At 43.1% G+C, this 13,198-nt stretch overlaps 1 protein-coding gene across 7 annotated transcripts in view; it reads right to left on the bottom strand.

Moving 5' to 3' along the window:
* The window catches only part of SASH1 (SAM and SH3 domain containing 1), a 326,913-nt gene that overhangs the window by 20,126 nt on the left and 293,589 nt on the right, over nucleotides 1-13,198 (bottom strand). For all 7 annotated transcript variants that reach the window (XM_027083813.1, XM_027083828.1, XM_027083804.1 and 4 more), the window contains 3 exons: nucleotides 10,240-10,586; nucleotides 4,649-4,723; nucleotides 2,543-2,686 (listed from right to left, as the gene is read on the bottom strand). In XM_027083813.1, the coding sequence (XP_026939614.1) occupies nucleotides 2,543-2,686; nucleotides 4,649-4,723; nucleotides 10,240-10,586 (566 nt within the window). The remainder of the gene's footprint in view (nucleotides 1-2,542; nucleotides 2,687-4,648; nucleotides 4,724-10,239; nucleotides 10,587-13,198) is intronic.

Raw genomic sequence — 13,198 nt, forward strand, 5'->3', positions numbered from 1 at the left:
TGTTGTTCAAGGGTCAGCTGTACAGCAAACATACCATTTTTCTGTCTATAATACAATTTCCTTAAGTCACCCTACGATTTTAGCTTCTTTCATTTCTTCTTCTGTTGTTAATAAACAGCTGGGAAGTCCCTTTTAGATCAGATACTGACAGTAGTGACTCAGCAGTACTTCTCACTTTTGGGGTGGACAGCCCCCTATCTGCACATGTAACTATAGCATGCTCATTTGATTTGAGGTGCTAATAGATAAGACAGTATCACACTTTAAAACGTCTGCAGTCAGAACGGTTTACTGGCCCAAAGAGAACACTTTCTGGCATATTATTACACAGGCACGTGAACACAAAACCACCTAACGGCAACCTGTTATTTGCATAATGCCGAATCATCAGAAAGGCTTTGATGAGATCTGCGGGGCCCTGCAAACATTTAAGGACAATAGAAAGGGCAGCTTCTGATCCAAAACACACTTCTGCTTTACATTTAAGGAAAGCGAGCAAACAACCGCAACAACTACAAACAGAGGGTGCATCGTTAGGAGGTTACTGAAGCTGCAAAGGATGAATTCCTGAGGTTTTCATTCCTCTTTTCTGAATCATAAAATAAGCCACCTTTCCAATTAAAATCTTTTTAAAATGCTTCTGGAAAAAACCTCCCAGTCTGAAAAACAGCAATACCAAATACACACCTCTGATACTGTATGTTCACAAGTGCTTTTTAAAAATTATTAATTTATTCATCACATATTTATTGATTACAAGAAGAGGTACTATTTCAGAGGCTGGGCATAGAGCAGGAACAGAGCAGATAAAAATCCTTACTAAAACAGTCGGTGTCTTTGCTCAAAAGTTTTTTTTTTAAAGCCTTACAATGTTAATTTCCTCTCTCTAAAAAGCATTATAATGATTCCTTCTTTTTTTGATTATGTGAAATGACCGCTTTAAAAAAAAAAACAGAACTAAAACTAAAAGACATCAATATAGTAGTAAAATTATAGAAAAATGCTCAAAATGACAGGAAAGTTCTATGCTCATGACTCACGAAGCAGGAGACCCCTAGGAATGTAAGTTTATAGGAGCTTTTAGTCGATGTTTCAATTTGGGGGAAAAGCCAACTAAATAAAGCGCTTTAATTCGTGGCACCGCTTTCACTGGCATAAAGTCTGTCTCACTCGAGCGTGCACAGCTCGCTTCATGGCTGGGCAGAAATATAGAATCACCATCACTCCCATACCCATAGGGACAAGAGACGAAAAGATTAAGGAAAATGTTCGTGGAGAAGAGATACTGGAGGCAGCCAGACTTCCCCTGCAGGTCTGACCGGCCAGTTTCTCAATCTGAGCACTCTCATCGTTTTGCATGGTTAATTCTTTGTTTCCATGGACTGTCCTGCACATCGTAAGATGCATCCCTGACCTCTATCCTCTAGATGCCAGTAGCACCCAACACCACCCCACTCTAACCCACTGCCTCTATTAAAAATGCCCCTAGCCAATGCCCCTGGGGTTGGTGAGGGAGCAAAATCAACACCCCCCAACACACCCCCAATACCCCACGAGAACCACTGTAATAAGCTGAAGATGTGCAGGTTTTGTTTGAAGCACAGCGCGGGAGGCTGGCTAGCTGGTTCAAACAGGGGGATGCTTGGTTTTTAGCTCACCATGTCCACCAGAGGGCAGCAGCTGAGCAAAAATGCCTGCTTTCCCTGCTGTTCTATTTGGTAGATAAAGCAGCATTACCTACATATTTCTTAAGTAGACAAACAGTTCACAAACGGAGACTTCAACAGACTACAGAATCCATACTATTAAGGTGCCAGAGGAGAGCGTTTTGAAAATCGAATGGTCAAAATTATCTCAGGCCCAGCCTTCCAAGTGTCTTTATTCCCTCCACCCATAAAAAGAAGACCCATAAAAAGAAGGTTATGTTCCTAGAGATGAACTTATAGAATTGGGGAAGGGAGTGGTGTCAATTCTGTGATGTCTTAAAGTCTGCAGATAGGGATGGTTAGTGAACACACCCCTGCAGAAACACGATTACTGTGTAAGTCTTGCAGCCAGGAAGCACTTTCTGACTTTACTTCTCAGACTTGCTACACGCTCCTAAGAACAACTTATGCTACATTTATTTGAAAAGTCGGCTAAGAAAACTTGACTGTCTTTTTAAGGTTTGATTCTGGTGATGGCCATTGTGGAGCAAGGAATATTTTAGAAAATAAAATCCTTCCTTTGTGTTCTAATTTTTAGTGCTTATTGCATTAACGAATAATCATTTCTTTACATGTTTGTCTTTTTCTCTCATCTGTACATAGAAGTCAGGGCCTGCTTTGTATTCCCAGCACCAAACCTGGTGCTCGGGTGACCCTAAGCGCTTAACAAATATTTGCTGAATCCAATGTTTGTCTACATAAACCAAGCATGGTCCTGGAGCCTGGTTAATGCCTGTGAATATATTTAGCACCATTTAAAATCTCAGACCAACAATCCTCAGCTTTTCTTGTTGTTGGGAAGAACCAAGGGGGCTTTTCGCTCAGCTGTCACATACCTGCTCAGAGACAGAGCTGCTGTATTTTTTAGACATTCTCTTCCTCATTGTCTCTTTCACTGATTTCACCTTTTTTCCAAGAGAGATTCGAGAGGCGGTAGGTGATTTGATTACTTCTTTATACACAAAATCTCCTTCTTTACCCTGCAAAATAAAATGTTATAAGTATCTTAATCACAGAAAATGAAGCCCACAAACAGGTTTTATTATTCAAACCATGAATGTCCTACCTCTCAGCAAAACATTGGCATGCTCCAGGATCTCCACATTTTTCTTACGTTAACTCAGTGCTATGTTATTTATCTTTTTGATTAAAAATTAAAAGCTATTGACTAAGTGACTTTTGCTTATTTGTTTGCTTAAAGTGGGATGTGAGTCACTTTGTTTTATTTAAACTTAGTATATTCTTCTCCTGGTACATGTTTTCCCACCATTTTAAATACCCAAGGGGACTGTATCTTATCAATAAAGAATGATTTCGATGAACCAATGTTCACTTAATCCCAGCAGTGGGGAAGAAGTAAAGGGTACTACTACTGAATCACCCAAGAAAGTGGTAAGAACAAAATGGCAGATCTCAGTGATTAGAAGTCCAGCATCTGGGAACTTCCCTGATGGTGCAGAGGTTAAGAATCCACCTGCCAACGCAGGGGACACAGGTTCGATCCCTGGTCTGGGAAGATCCCACATGCTGGGGAGCAACTAAGCTCATGAGCCATAACTACTGAGCCTGCGCTCTGGAGCCCATGAGCCACAACTACTGAGCCCGCATGCCACAACTACTGAAGCCCATGCACCCTAGAGCCCGCAAGCCATAACTATTGAGTCCATGCACCACAACTACTGAAGCCTGCACGCGCTCTAGGGCCCATGTGCCGCAACTATGGAGCCCGTGTGCTGCAGCTACTGAAGACTGTGCGCCTAGAGCCCATGCTCCGCAACAAGAGAAGGCACTACAATGAGAAGCCCACCCACTGCAATGAAGAGTAGCCCCGCTCTCCGCAACTAGAGAAAGCCCATGAGCAGCAATGAAGACCCAACGCAGCCAAAAAAAAAAAAAAAAAGTCCAGCATCCGATCAGATTTATATCATTGTAGCACTTCGTGTGGCCAACTCCTAAGACTGTGTAAATTTTCTTTTCTGAACAAGTTAGATTGTGGTCTCCTTTCATTCTATTTTGCATTAAAAAACAAAACAAAGCATTCCCCTGAGGGGAAAAAAATCATACTTTTTAAAAGACTGACCACATAAAATTATTGGTTTATAAGTCAATAAAATTTGATATCCAAATAAAATAGTTTTATTCTTCCAGGAAATTCTCAAACACTTCAAAAAAGCATAGATGGGTGCTTTCGCTAACACATGGCCGTAACAACTATACAGCACAGAATCCTCATTTCGCAGTTGCGTGACCAGCTGCACAAGGGGAAAACAAAACTGTATGGAAAACTCACCTACAGCTCTGGGACCTCAGAAAGTAAACCTTAGGGAGAACCTGTACACTGTAAAGGTGGCCTGTCCCCGGACTGTGATCCAGTGGCAGGTCTGAGCAGGCGGTCACCTTGGCCCTGAGGAGTCTGGCTTGCTTTGGCCCCAAAGGGGACTGGGTTCATTTCGGGATACCCCAGATCAGAAAGACCTACGCTTGGTGTAGGGCTATGCACTTGGCCTATGACAAGCCTGGCTTTCAGAAATGCTGCCACGTACTCTTGGAAGCCAAGTCACAGGGCTCCACGCTGTGGCCCTACCTACGTGTCACAGTCACGTGCACTTGCAACTAGTATGAGCAAAAAGCACACGTGCACCAATGACTGAGACCTTCTAAACTCATCTGGACGTGTGACTTGAAGAAACCTGGAAACCAGGGTATTAAAGACATGATGCTTCCGCAAAGAGAGAGATGGAGGCCACAGGTGGTCATCATTCAGTCCATGTGGGACTGTGAAGAGTCTTTAAGATGGGGAAATAGAGCTTCTCTCCAAATGCGATTTAGGATCCCGAGGAAAAGGTCACCCAGTACCGATTCTCAAAGATACTCAATGTGAAACTGTGTCAACCACATCACTTGAATCCAAATCTTTTGCTTCCCCTCTGATGTATACTCACCAATGGGTCAGAATTATTACTGCCAATGTGCAGAGAACGATTTGTCAAGTCAAATCCTCCAAAACTGCAGGTTCTCTGTGGAAAGGAGAGGGCAGAGCACTAACAATCCAGTTATGCTAAGACCATCCAGTAGTGCCAACCCAACACACGTCCCCTTTGTAGGATGTCACTGAACCACAGACGTGTTACAGGATGAGTAAGAGACGAGAAATGATGAAGAAAAAAAATACATGATTCATGTTATAAGGAGACGCCACTCATTCTGCCCTTCCACAGGCCACTGGAACTGTGCCTACACCAGAGGTTCAGAATCCCCTTCACGGGCAAAAACCAACTGGTAAAAAAAAAAAAAAAAATACACCAACCAAAAAACCATACATGTGTTAAGTGCTCTAAGATTCCTTGTCTCTTAGCAACAAAATTTCCCTTCCAGACCCCTTAATATCGGCTGCATACAGTAGTGATAATGAGGGAACATGTATTAGGGAACCCATGTGCTCAGAGTGGTCTTGGAAACCCAGATGTGAAGTCCTATAGCCCTGCCACTGACAGCAGGCTTTTCTGAGGGACTCTTGTTTTGTTTAGTTTTAAATCGCTGAGATGGAGGGAAAAAGGTTATGTTTATAGTAGAGTCCAATCAGGCCAAGAGGATTACTCACTCATTGCTTCCCTGACCTAGCCAAAAATGCTGATAACTCTCCCATCTGACTGCCCAACTTAATTACTTATGACCCTTTCCTCAGAGTGTATGAAATAAAGACACCACATTTGCCCAGAAAGAAAAAGATTGATTCCGTGACTGTCTCTGACCACACTACTTTAATTTCAATAGGAAAAACACTGATAGAATGAAAACTTCACTGTCCTTTCGGTTCGTTTCAAACTTTATGGACTGCTTATGTTTCAGTGCTTTTATATTTCCAGAACTTGGTTTGAATTCTCTGCTGTTTTTCTAGCAAAAGCTACTCAAGCACCACCTCTCCCCGCCAACCCCCAAATCTTTAAGAAAAAGGAGAAATTCAAAGCACATTAATTTTTGTTATCACCGATTATCTTCTTAAGCAATTGGTACTAAAATGTGAATCACAGATCTGGGTGCCAATATTTGTATTACCCGTTTCTCAGAGAACTCTAGTTAACAGCTATTAAAAGGAAGAAATGAACAGAAAAGCACAACATATACTATAAACATTGCTTTTTTAAAATAAATACACCTTAGATACATATTAATTGAACTGAGAAAGTAGAAACATCCAGGAAGGAAAGTGCCTAGGTTTTTGGAATCACACAGACAGGGACCCAAATCCTGGTTCTACCACTTAACTTGCTGTGTGACCACAGGTAGAGTACTGAACTCTCTGAGCTTTGGTTTCTTCATTAGTAACATACTATCTATAGCCTATATTTGAGACTTCTAGCACACTGCCTGGCACAAAGCAGACACTCTAGGAATGTTGGTTTCTTCCATTACTTTTCATTAGGGCCACACTGAGAATTTGGTAGCTTGTCCTGACAATTGTTATATTGAAGTTTAGGCTTAGTCAACATTCTAAATATGCAAATGAAGAACTGGAGCTTAGTTCTGGGCCTTATAATTCTGGGAGCTTCAAATGTAAAACCAGAGCAATCCCAGGAATGGGCCAAGAAGTGAAAGAGAGCAGGTGTAGCAGAAGGAGGAGAAGGAGGAGAAGGCCAGGAGATACAGAAGTGTTATATTTCAGGATAACCGACATTCAGGATATCACACAGCTGGTCTTCTCCTTCAGCAACGCTGTTGCTGCTGTTTTAAATAATCAACCACAGACATAACCTTCAATGGACATCATTCTCATTTTATATAAAAATATCAATGGACAATCTGACTTCCCTTACAGTCAACTTAACTGGACCTATATCTACTCTATAAAAAGAGAAAGACCTCTGCAAACAAAAACACTCACCAAATCCCCTAATCTGCAAGCAATGTTAGGACCATCTCTCAAGGCTAATTTTTAACTTTAACTTTCCCTTTGCAGCTTATAGTGCCAAATAAATTTTCTCATTTTTGCAAAGGCAGTCATTTTATTCTAGTTCCTCTCCTGTGACTCAGGGCTCCACAGACACAGTATGGCGTCCAGATGCCTCATCGTTTTACGGCTTTTGTACTTCCCTGCTTTGAATTCCAACACCGACTGCAGCACTGGAGCCCAGCATGTTATTTCTGATGCATATGAAATAACTGACAAAGAATTTATGTGGAAACTACAACTGCAATAAATTAGAAGCTCATTTATGTCTTCATATGACTGCTGCATGCATCGTCTCCTAAAATAAGAAGTTTAGAGGAAAGAGTAGACTGGTTTTCTTAACTACCAACTAAAACCTCTCCCAGTGACATGCTAAGATATTTGGAACTGATTCTTCTTTATCAATGGAGGATGAACAAAATATAACCGTCAGAACCACCTGAACTAATCTCCAACTTTTTCCGTAATGTCAGGTAGTTCTTGAAGCAGCACTCTTTCAACAGAGAAAACAAGAGAGAATAGTAAAAGAATGTAAACCAATCTTTGGTGGTCTACACGAATAGCGCTTAAATGAGGTTTTTCAAGTTCAAACATCTCCTGTACGGATAATTACAAGAACATTTTAGATAGATGCTTGTGGATGAGAAGTACCAGTCAATGGAATGGTCATGCAGCTGAAAACACGTTTTGGGGGGGTTTGGATTTTTTTTTTTTAATGGACAAAATTCCAAAATGTCATGCATGTCTGTTTCCCCAAACAAAAATTGAATGACCAAATAAAAAACAAAACAAGCGACCGTTTCCAGTGAGTACAAAGCATTGTCATTTCCCTGAGGTTTCATCAAGCAAATATGGCATTTTTTGAAAGACAAAAAGATCAAGGTTGAAGAGTAAAGGAAACTATACTTTTGAATAAAATGAAAGATATATATGACAAGAAGAAAGGAAAACAATTTTTAAGTAAACCAAGTAAAGAAATTATTTTAATCCCTTAAAAAAAACCAGAAAAACAAAAAACCCTCTTCTGTTGTTAAAACACTTATATTCTGGGACCTCCCTGGTGGTCCGGTGGTTAACACGCCGAGCTTCCACTGCAGGGGGCACAGGTTCGATCCCTGGTCGGGGAACTAAGATCCCAACATGCTGCACAGGGCGGCCAAAAGAAAAAGAACTTACATTCCCCTATGTTCTCTGAATAACTAGAAAATTAAATTTTGTTTTCTTGATTGTACAATTATACTTACAAGAAACGGTATGTACAAATTTCTGATTTAGCACTGAACACGTATTTCAGCAAGTATTAAAACTGTCCAGTACTGCCTCAAATTCACAGTACTTTAAAAATACCCAGCCTCAGGCTGGTACTGGGGATAGAGGCTACAGAGTGCCACTTATACAGGGGGTGGAATTGGTACGTGAAAACAAGCTTGTCCAAATGTCCATACTCAAACGTCAGTGAAGACTTAATCACTGGCTCACAATGTGCACACAAGGGCCCACAATGGCACAAATCTTAGAAATATAACTTCTAGAGAGAAGGTCCTGATGAAGTTATATCATTAACCTGGCAATAAATAATATAAGGGATACATGAGCAACTCAAGGCACTCAATCGGAAAAATTCTCAGTATTGCATGATTTAAACCCATGGGGCTGAGTCATCAATTTACACAGAAGAGGTGGATCTGTTCTATCAAGGTCATGTCCAAAGGTACAGAGGCAGATGAACTAGGCAGAACACCTCGGAAGGTAAAAAACAAATTATACCAAGACTTGTAGCCACAAGTATTTCCCAAAAGATCTGTGGGTCAGAACTGAAGGAGTGACAACAAGAAATAATAACAAAGAACTGTTATTTTACAACAAAAACAAAACCAACCAAGGCTGTTGCCATGACAAAGAGCCAGAGGAAAAGCTGTTAACTGATAATATTAAAAGTGCTGCAAGATTTATAAGAATGTGAAAAAAGTGGAGATCGAGCAAGAAAGTCAACACATGGGAATATTTGGAAAACCTAAGGGCTGGTAAGGACCTAAGCATCCTTTAAGGAGGGCACTGACCCCAAAAGCAGAACTTGATTGAATGAATTTAAATTACAGCAACCGTCTGGGCAAGAACATGTTACAAATGTGGAGGAACTCTGGGAGAAGCCATCATGGGAGGTGGCAGTACAGTCTACTCCTTCAGACCTATCAAAGGGGACAGGCCAGCAGACCCACGTGGATTAAGCAGGGCGCCAGGGGCCAGGAAGTGCACAGTTCCTCCACACCCTGTGCCATTTTATATGGGCTCTTGTGCAAACTAAAAGTTGGGTGGGAATTTCAGGGGGGAAATCCCTATGTTCTCCAGTTCAATATAAGTCTTGCCCTGAAAATAAATTTTACTAGGTCTCTAATAATTCAGTAATAAAATTGAAGACCATTTCATTATTTGAAAGTAAGTACTTTATTCCTTGCTATGTACAGAATAATCTATGGGGCAGTGGAGGACATTTCCAAACGTTGATCCTTTTGTTTAAAAAGATAAGCACATCAAATATACTTAAGTAAAACAAAAGAGCTCTAATTTTTCTTTCCTTTTAGATTTGAGAACTTTCCGTCTGCCCCTAGTAATAAAAGAAAGTACCTTACAGTGTTTTTTCGAATCACCAAATTGGCGATGATGATGGCGGCAATCTACCGTGAGCTAGTTCCTACTGTTTTAACTCACTGAGAGAAGAAACATCTCTTTTAAGGGCAAAACTTCCTTCTGTTTTGAATCAGCTTCCTTGAGGCCAAGTGACATGATGGCTGCGACTCAAGACAGCCACTTCTAGAAGGAGGCCAGACCCCACCCCTGTACCCTGAGAGCCCTTCTCTGGATCAGCTTCAATGTTTAGTTTTAAATTAAAACTCAAACAGCTTCAACTGGCAAGAGGACAAATGGGAAAGAGGGAGAAGCCATTCCTCAAGGAAAGTGGGGGTAGGAATGGAGGTGACGGAGGGACAGAGCATGAGAAGAGCGGGGAGGACGGCAGGCTGCATGCAAGAAAGGCCATAATGCTTGACTGCACATCACAGAAATGACAAGGCCGTCCCCATGACCGTCTTTGTGACTCACGGACTTCTGGCGGATTCTCAAGAGAACCCTTTTGGTACAGCGGTCCACCGTGGCGGCCCACTTCCTCCTGGTCTCCTCCTCCTCCAGCAAGCACCGTCTCAGGTCCTGCTTCTCGGCCTTGCTCAGGGTCCTGTCTGAGGCAGGACGCACTAGCTGGGTCAGGTTCAGGTGGCTGTACAGGCTGCGCTCCACCACGTACGTGACATTGAACTCGCTGACGGAGGGGCGCCCGCGCACCCTCCTGCCGGGGCCGCCACTGACCCCGCCCCCTTTGGGTTTCTGCCGGAGCAGCTGCAGGTCGCAGGTGGTGCTGTTGATGCCTTTTCTAGAGGGACGCTGGCAGAGGAAAGCTCTAGAACAGGAATAATTAGTATCCGTTTTCTTCAAGCGGATCTGCTTCCGGACGCTCTGAACCTCCTCTAGGGACACTAGGAGGTGGTGCCGGCGACGGTGGCTGTCGTAGAAGCAAACACCATCGGTACTTACCCCGTGGCTCAGGGACCCGAGACCCTTCTTCATCTCCCCCTCGGTGAGGGAGCGGGACACCTTCTGGGCCTTGTCGTCTTCTGGGTAGGAGAAGAACGTCCCCATCTTCTTGGGGGGCTTGATCAGGCCCCGGCTCTCTCCTTTGCTGAAGGTTTTGACCAGCTTCCGGCCGGCCCCCCAAGTGTCCAGGCTGCTGGATGATGGAGAAGTGGTGAGAGAGTCTGAATCATCTTCTGGAGGTTTCTCAGGAGAGGCATCGAAGAAAAATGGCTTCTTGTGCACTCCAGAGTACAGGGCAGACCTTTCATCCGGGACCGGGGAACTCTCAAACACCTGCTCCTCCCCGCCTGGAGGGAATCAACACAGACACAGTCACGGGTTCCTGTCAACAAACCTTTGCGTTCTCTCACAGATTTGCCTTTAGACCCCCAACCCTGCAAAAAATAAGCTAAACCATGCAGCGACAGTGATGCCCCTCCCCACAATCACTTACCCTCCAGAAACCCAGCTCCTGCTTAAATAAGTGCACATAAAAGAGAAAATAAACTGAGCAAATAATGGTTTCACACAGGCTTAATGTTAAAAGGTTTCAGATGCGATTTCTCCTCCTCCTCTCAATATCTCTGTAGACCAAACACCTTAACAGACCTATTAAAAATGGCATTTGGACACTCTAAGCCCATCCATAACACAATATTCCTTAGCATTTAACAATAATTATCCTTCCCAGTTTGCAAGTGCAATCCTCAGAAGCTAGGAATCAATCGTTCTCCCTTCTGAAAGGCTCTCCTGTTGAGTCTGGTTGGCTTTTTATAGTCAGAGTGTGATGAATGCCATGTGGCTGACAGTAATTTTTTTTATTGATACATATGCCATTTAAGTAATTAAGTCACCAAGGGAGAAGTCTGGGTGAGGAAACGCCATAAAGCGTGGTAGATTGCAAATGCAACTGACAAACGGTCCCCACTTGATAAGCTAAACACAAAAAGTTGCGGAGCTGGGTGACCAAGACAGACATTCCCATCAACGCAGGCCCTGCTACAAAGCAGCAAGGGCATTTAAGGGCCTGGACACGCAAGCAGCCCCATGGAGTGTTCCATTTCTTCTCAAGGATTCCAGCTCTTCAAGCCATCACTGGAGGCAGGTATCCAGCCAAGACTTCCAGAGACCAGTGGAAAGGTTTGGACTTGCTGGCAGGAAAATTGAGTTCTTTTCTGCATGTGTTATGTGAACATCTGTGAGAAAAGAAGTAGGTCAAACTCTGGGTGTAGTGATCCTAACTGGCTGTGTCCCTTTAATTATAAGGAAACTTCTGAGCACTGCAGCTTTGTGCCAGCTGAATTGTGAAGGGGAAAAAGCACCAAGTTCCTTGGAACAGACGGATGGCACTAAATACACCACCTGGGATGAGGGTCCCAGTGTGTAGTTAAATGTCAAAGATGAAGGGAGAGGGTGGCTCGCTCCAGAGGAGCAAAAGATGAGCGACTGGTAGCAGGCCTTTAAAATTCCAGAAGTTTCTTAGTTTTCCAAATGATGGGAATTACAGTTACAAATATAAAAAGGACTGCTGCTATTAAATACAACCCAAGGTTGACTTTGATGTCAAGGAGATGGTGGTGGGGAGGGAGATTCAAAATTATATCTGGTCCAAAGTTCTCCATCATCTGCAGCACAAATATATTCACTCAAGAATTATTCCCGGATCTTTCAAGGGAGTTTAAAAGCAGGGTCTGTGGTTCTGACGAATACTGGCCGGACCAGAAGCAGTGTGCACACATCGTGAATGTCTCCTGCTCCTTCCTCAGGACACCTAATATGGACTGAAGACCAAGGGTCCTTACGTTACTGGAAGTAAAAATGGCAACCTCTTCCGGATACAGTCTACCCTCCACTTCCAGGGATGAAGTGATGGGGCTGAGAGGCATAGCCTGGTGGCAGGCCCAACAGAGGACTTTTCTCTAAAAGTAGTCCAATCACAGATCATGACTTCATATTTAGCCCAGGTGTCCAGAGAGGTGTGCAAAGGCCCTCATTTACGCACAGTCTTAAGGGGCCATGGGGAAGTTAAGGACCTGTCACTCAGCAGTGGTCTGGAAATTCTCTGGATTCTATATTTGGTGTTGTCATCAGAGATTCCAATACTTCGGTGTCACATTTGAGTTTGGGACCAGCTGGTTCACACATACCTGTGATGTATGTAGCTCTACTTCCTGGTTCTGGCATGTCGGCATCTGGTAAAGAGTTTGGAGGGAAACATGGCAAATGCTTCCAAAGAGGCCACCTCAGCCTGTGCTGAGGGCAGTCCTCATGTGGTACATGAGGTTCTTCTGCCCGTGCCTGACCCAGGCCTGAAATCCCAGCCCAGACTGGATTCCTTGGGTTTAGAGCATTACTTCTCCCATTCACCTCTGACTTGAAAGTACAAGTATCAAGTCAAAAGTACGACAATCAAGATGCTCTCATCCCATCATCATTTGACGTGTGATTTGCTTCTTGCTCAGCTGAGATCAGAATATGGAAGGGAAGGTGATTCTGACAAGAGGAAGGAGTCAGGAGACAGGATGGCTGAATGCCAAGGACACAGATTTATGCCCTAGATTCCAGCCCTGGCTCTGCTACTCACCACCTCCATGACTGTGGGCAATTATTTCATCTCTCCGAGTCTGTTTCCTCACCTGGAATAATGCCTACCTATTTTATTTTATTTTATTTATTTTTTCGGCCGTGCCATGAGGCTTGTGGGATCTTAGTTCTCCGACCAGGTATTGAACTCAAACTGGACAGTCAGGGAATTCCCACTGCCTACCTATTTTATTAGTATCTATTATAAGGTTATTGAGAGGATAAAATTAAATGAAAAGAGATGTGAAGGTACTTCATAAGCCGAAAAGCACTGTACAAAAGCTAATGATTCATTAGCAGGTTACAGATGAACTGGAGAAATGAGGGAAGAGAGTGG

The sequence above is a fragment of the Aethalodelphis obliquidens genome, unplaced genomic scaffold (assembly GCF_003676395.1).
Source record: "Aethalodelphis obliquidens isolate GAN/ISIS:26980383/991018 unplaced genomic scaffold, ASM367639v1 scaffold3, whole genome shotgun sequence".
NCBI classification, from domain to species: Eukaryota; Metazoa; Chordata; class Mammalia; order Artiodactyla; family Delphinidae; genus Aethalodelphis; species Aethalodelphis obliquidens.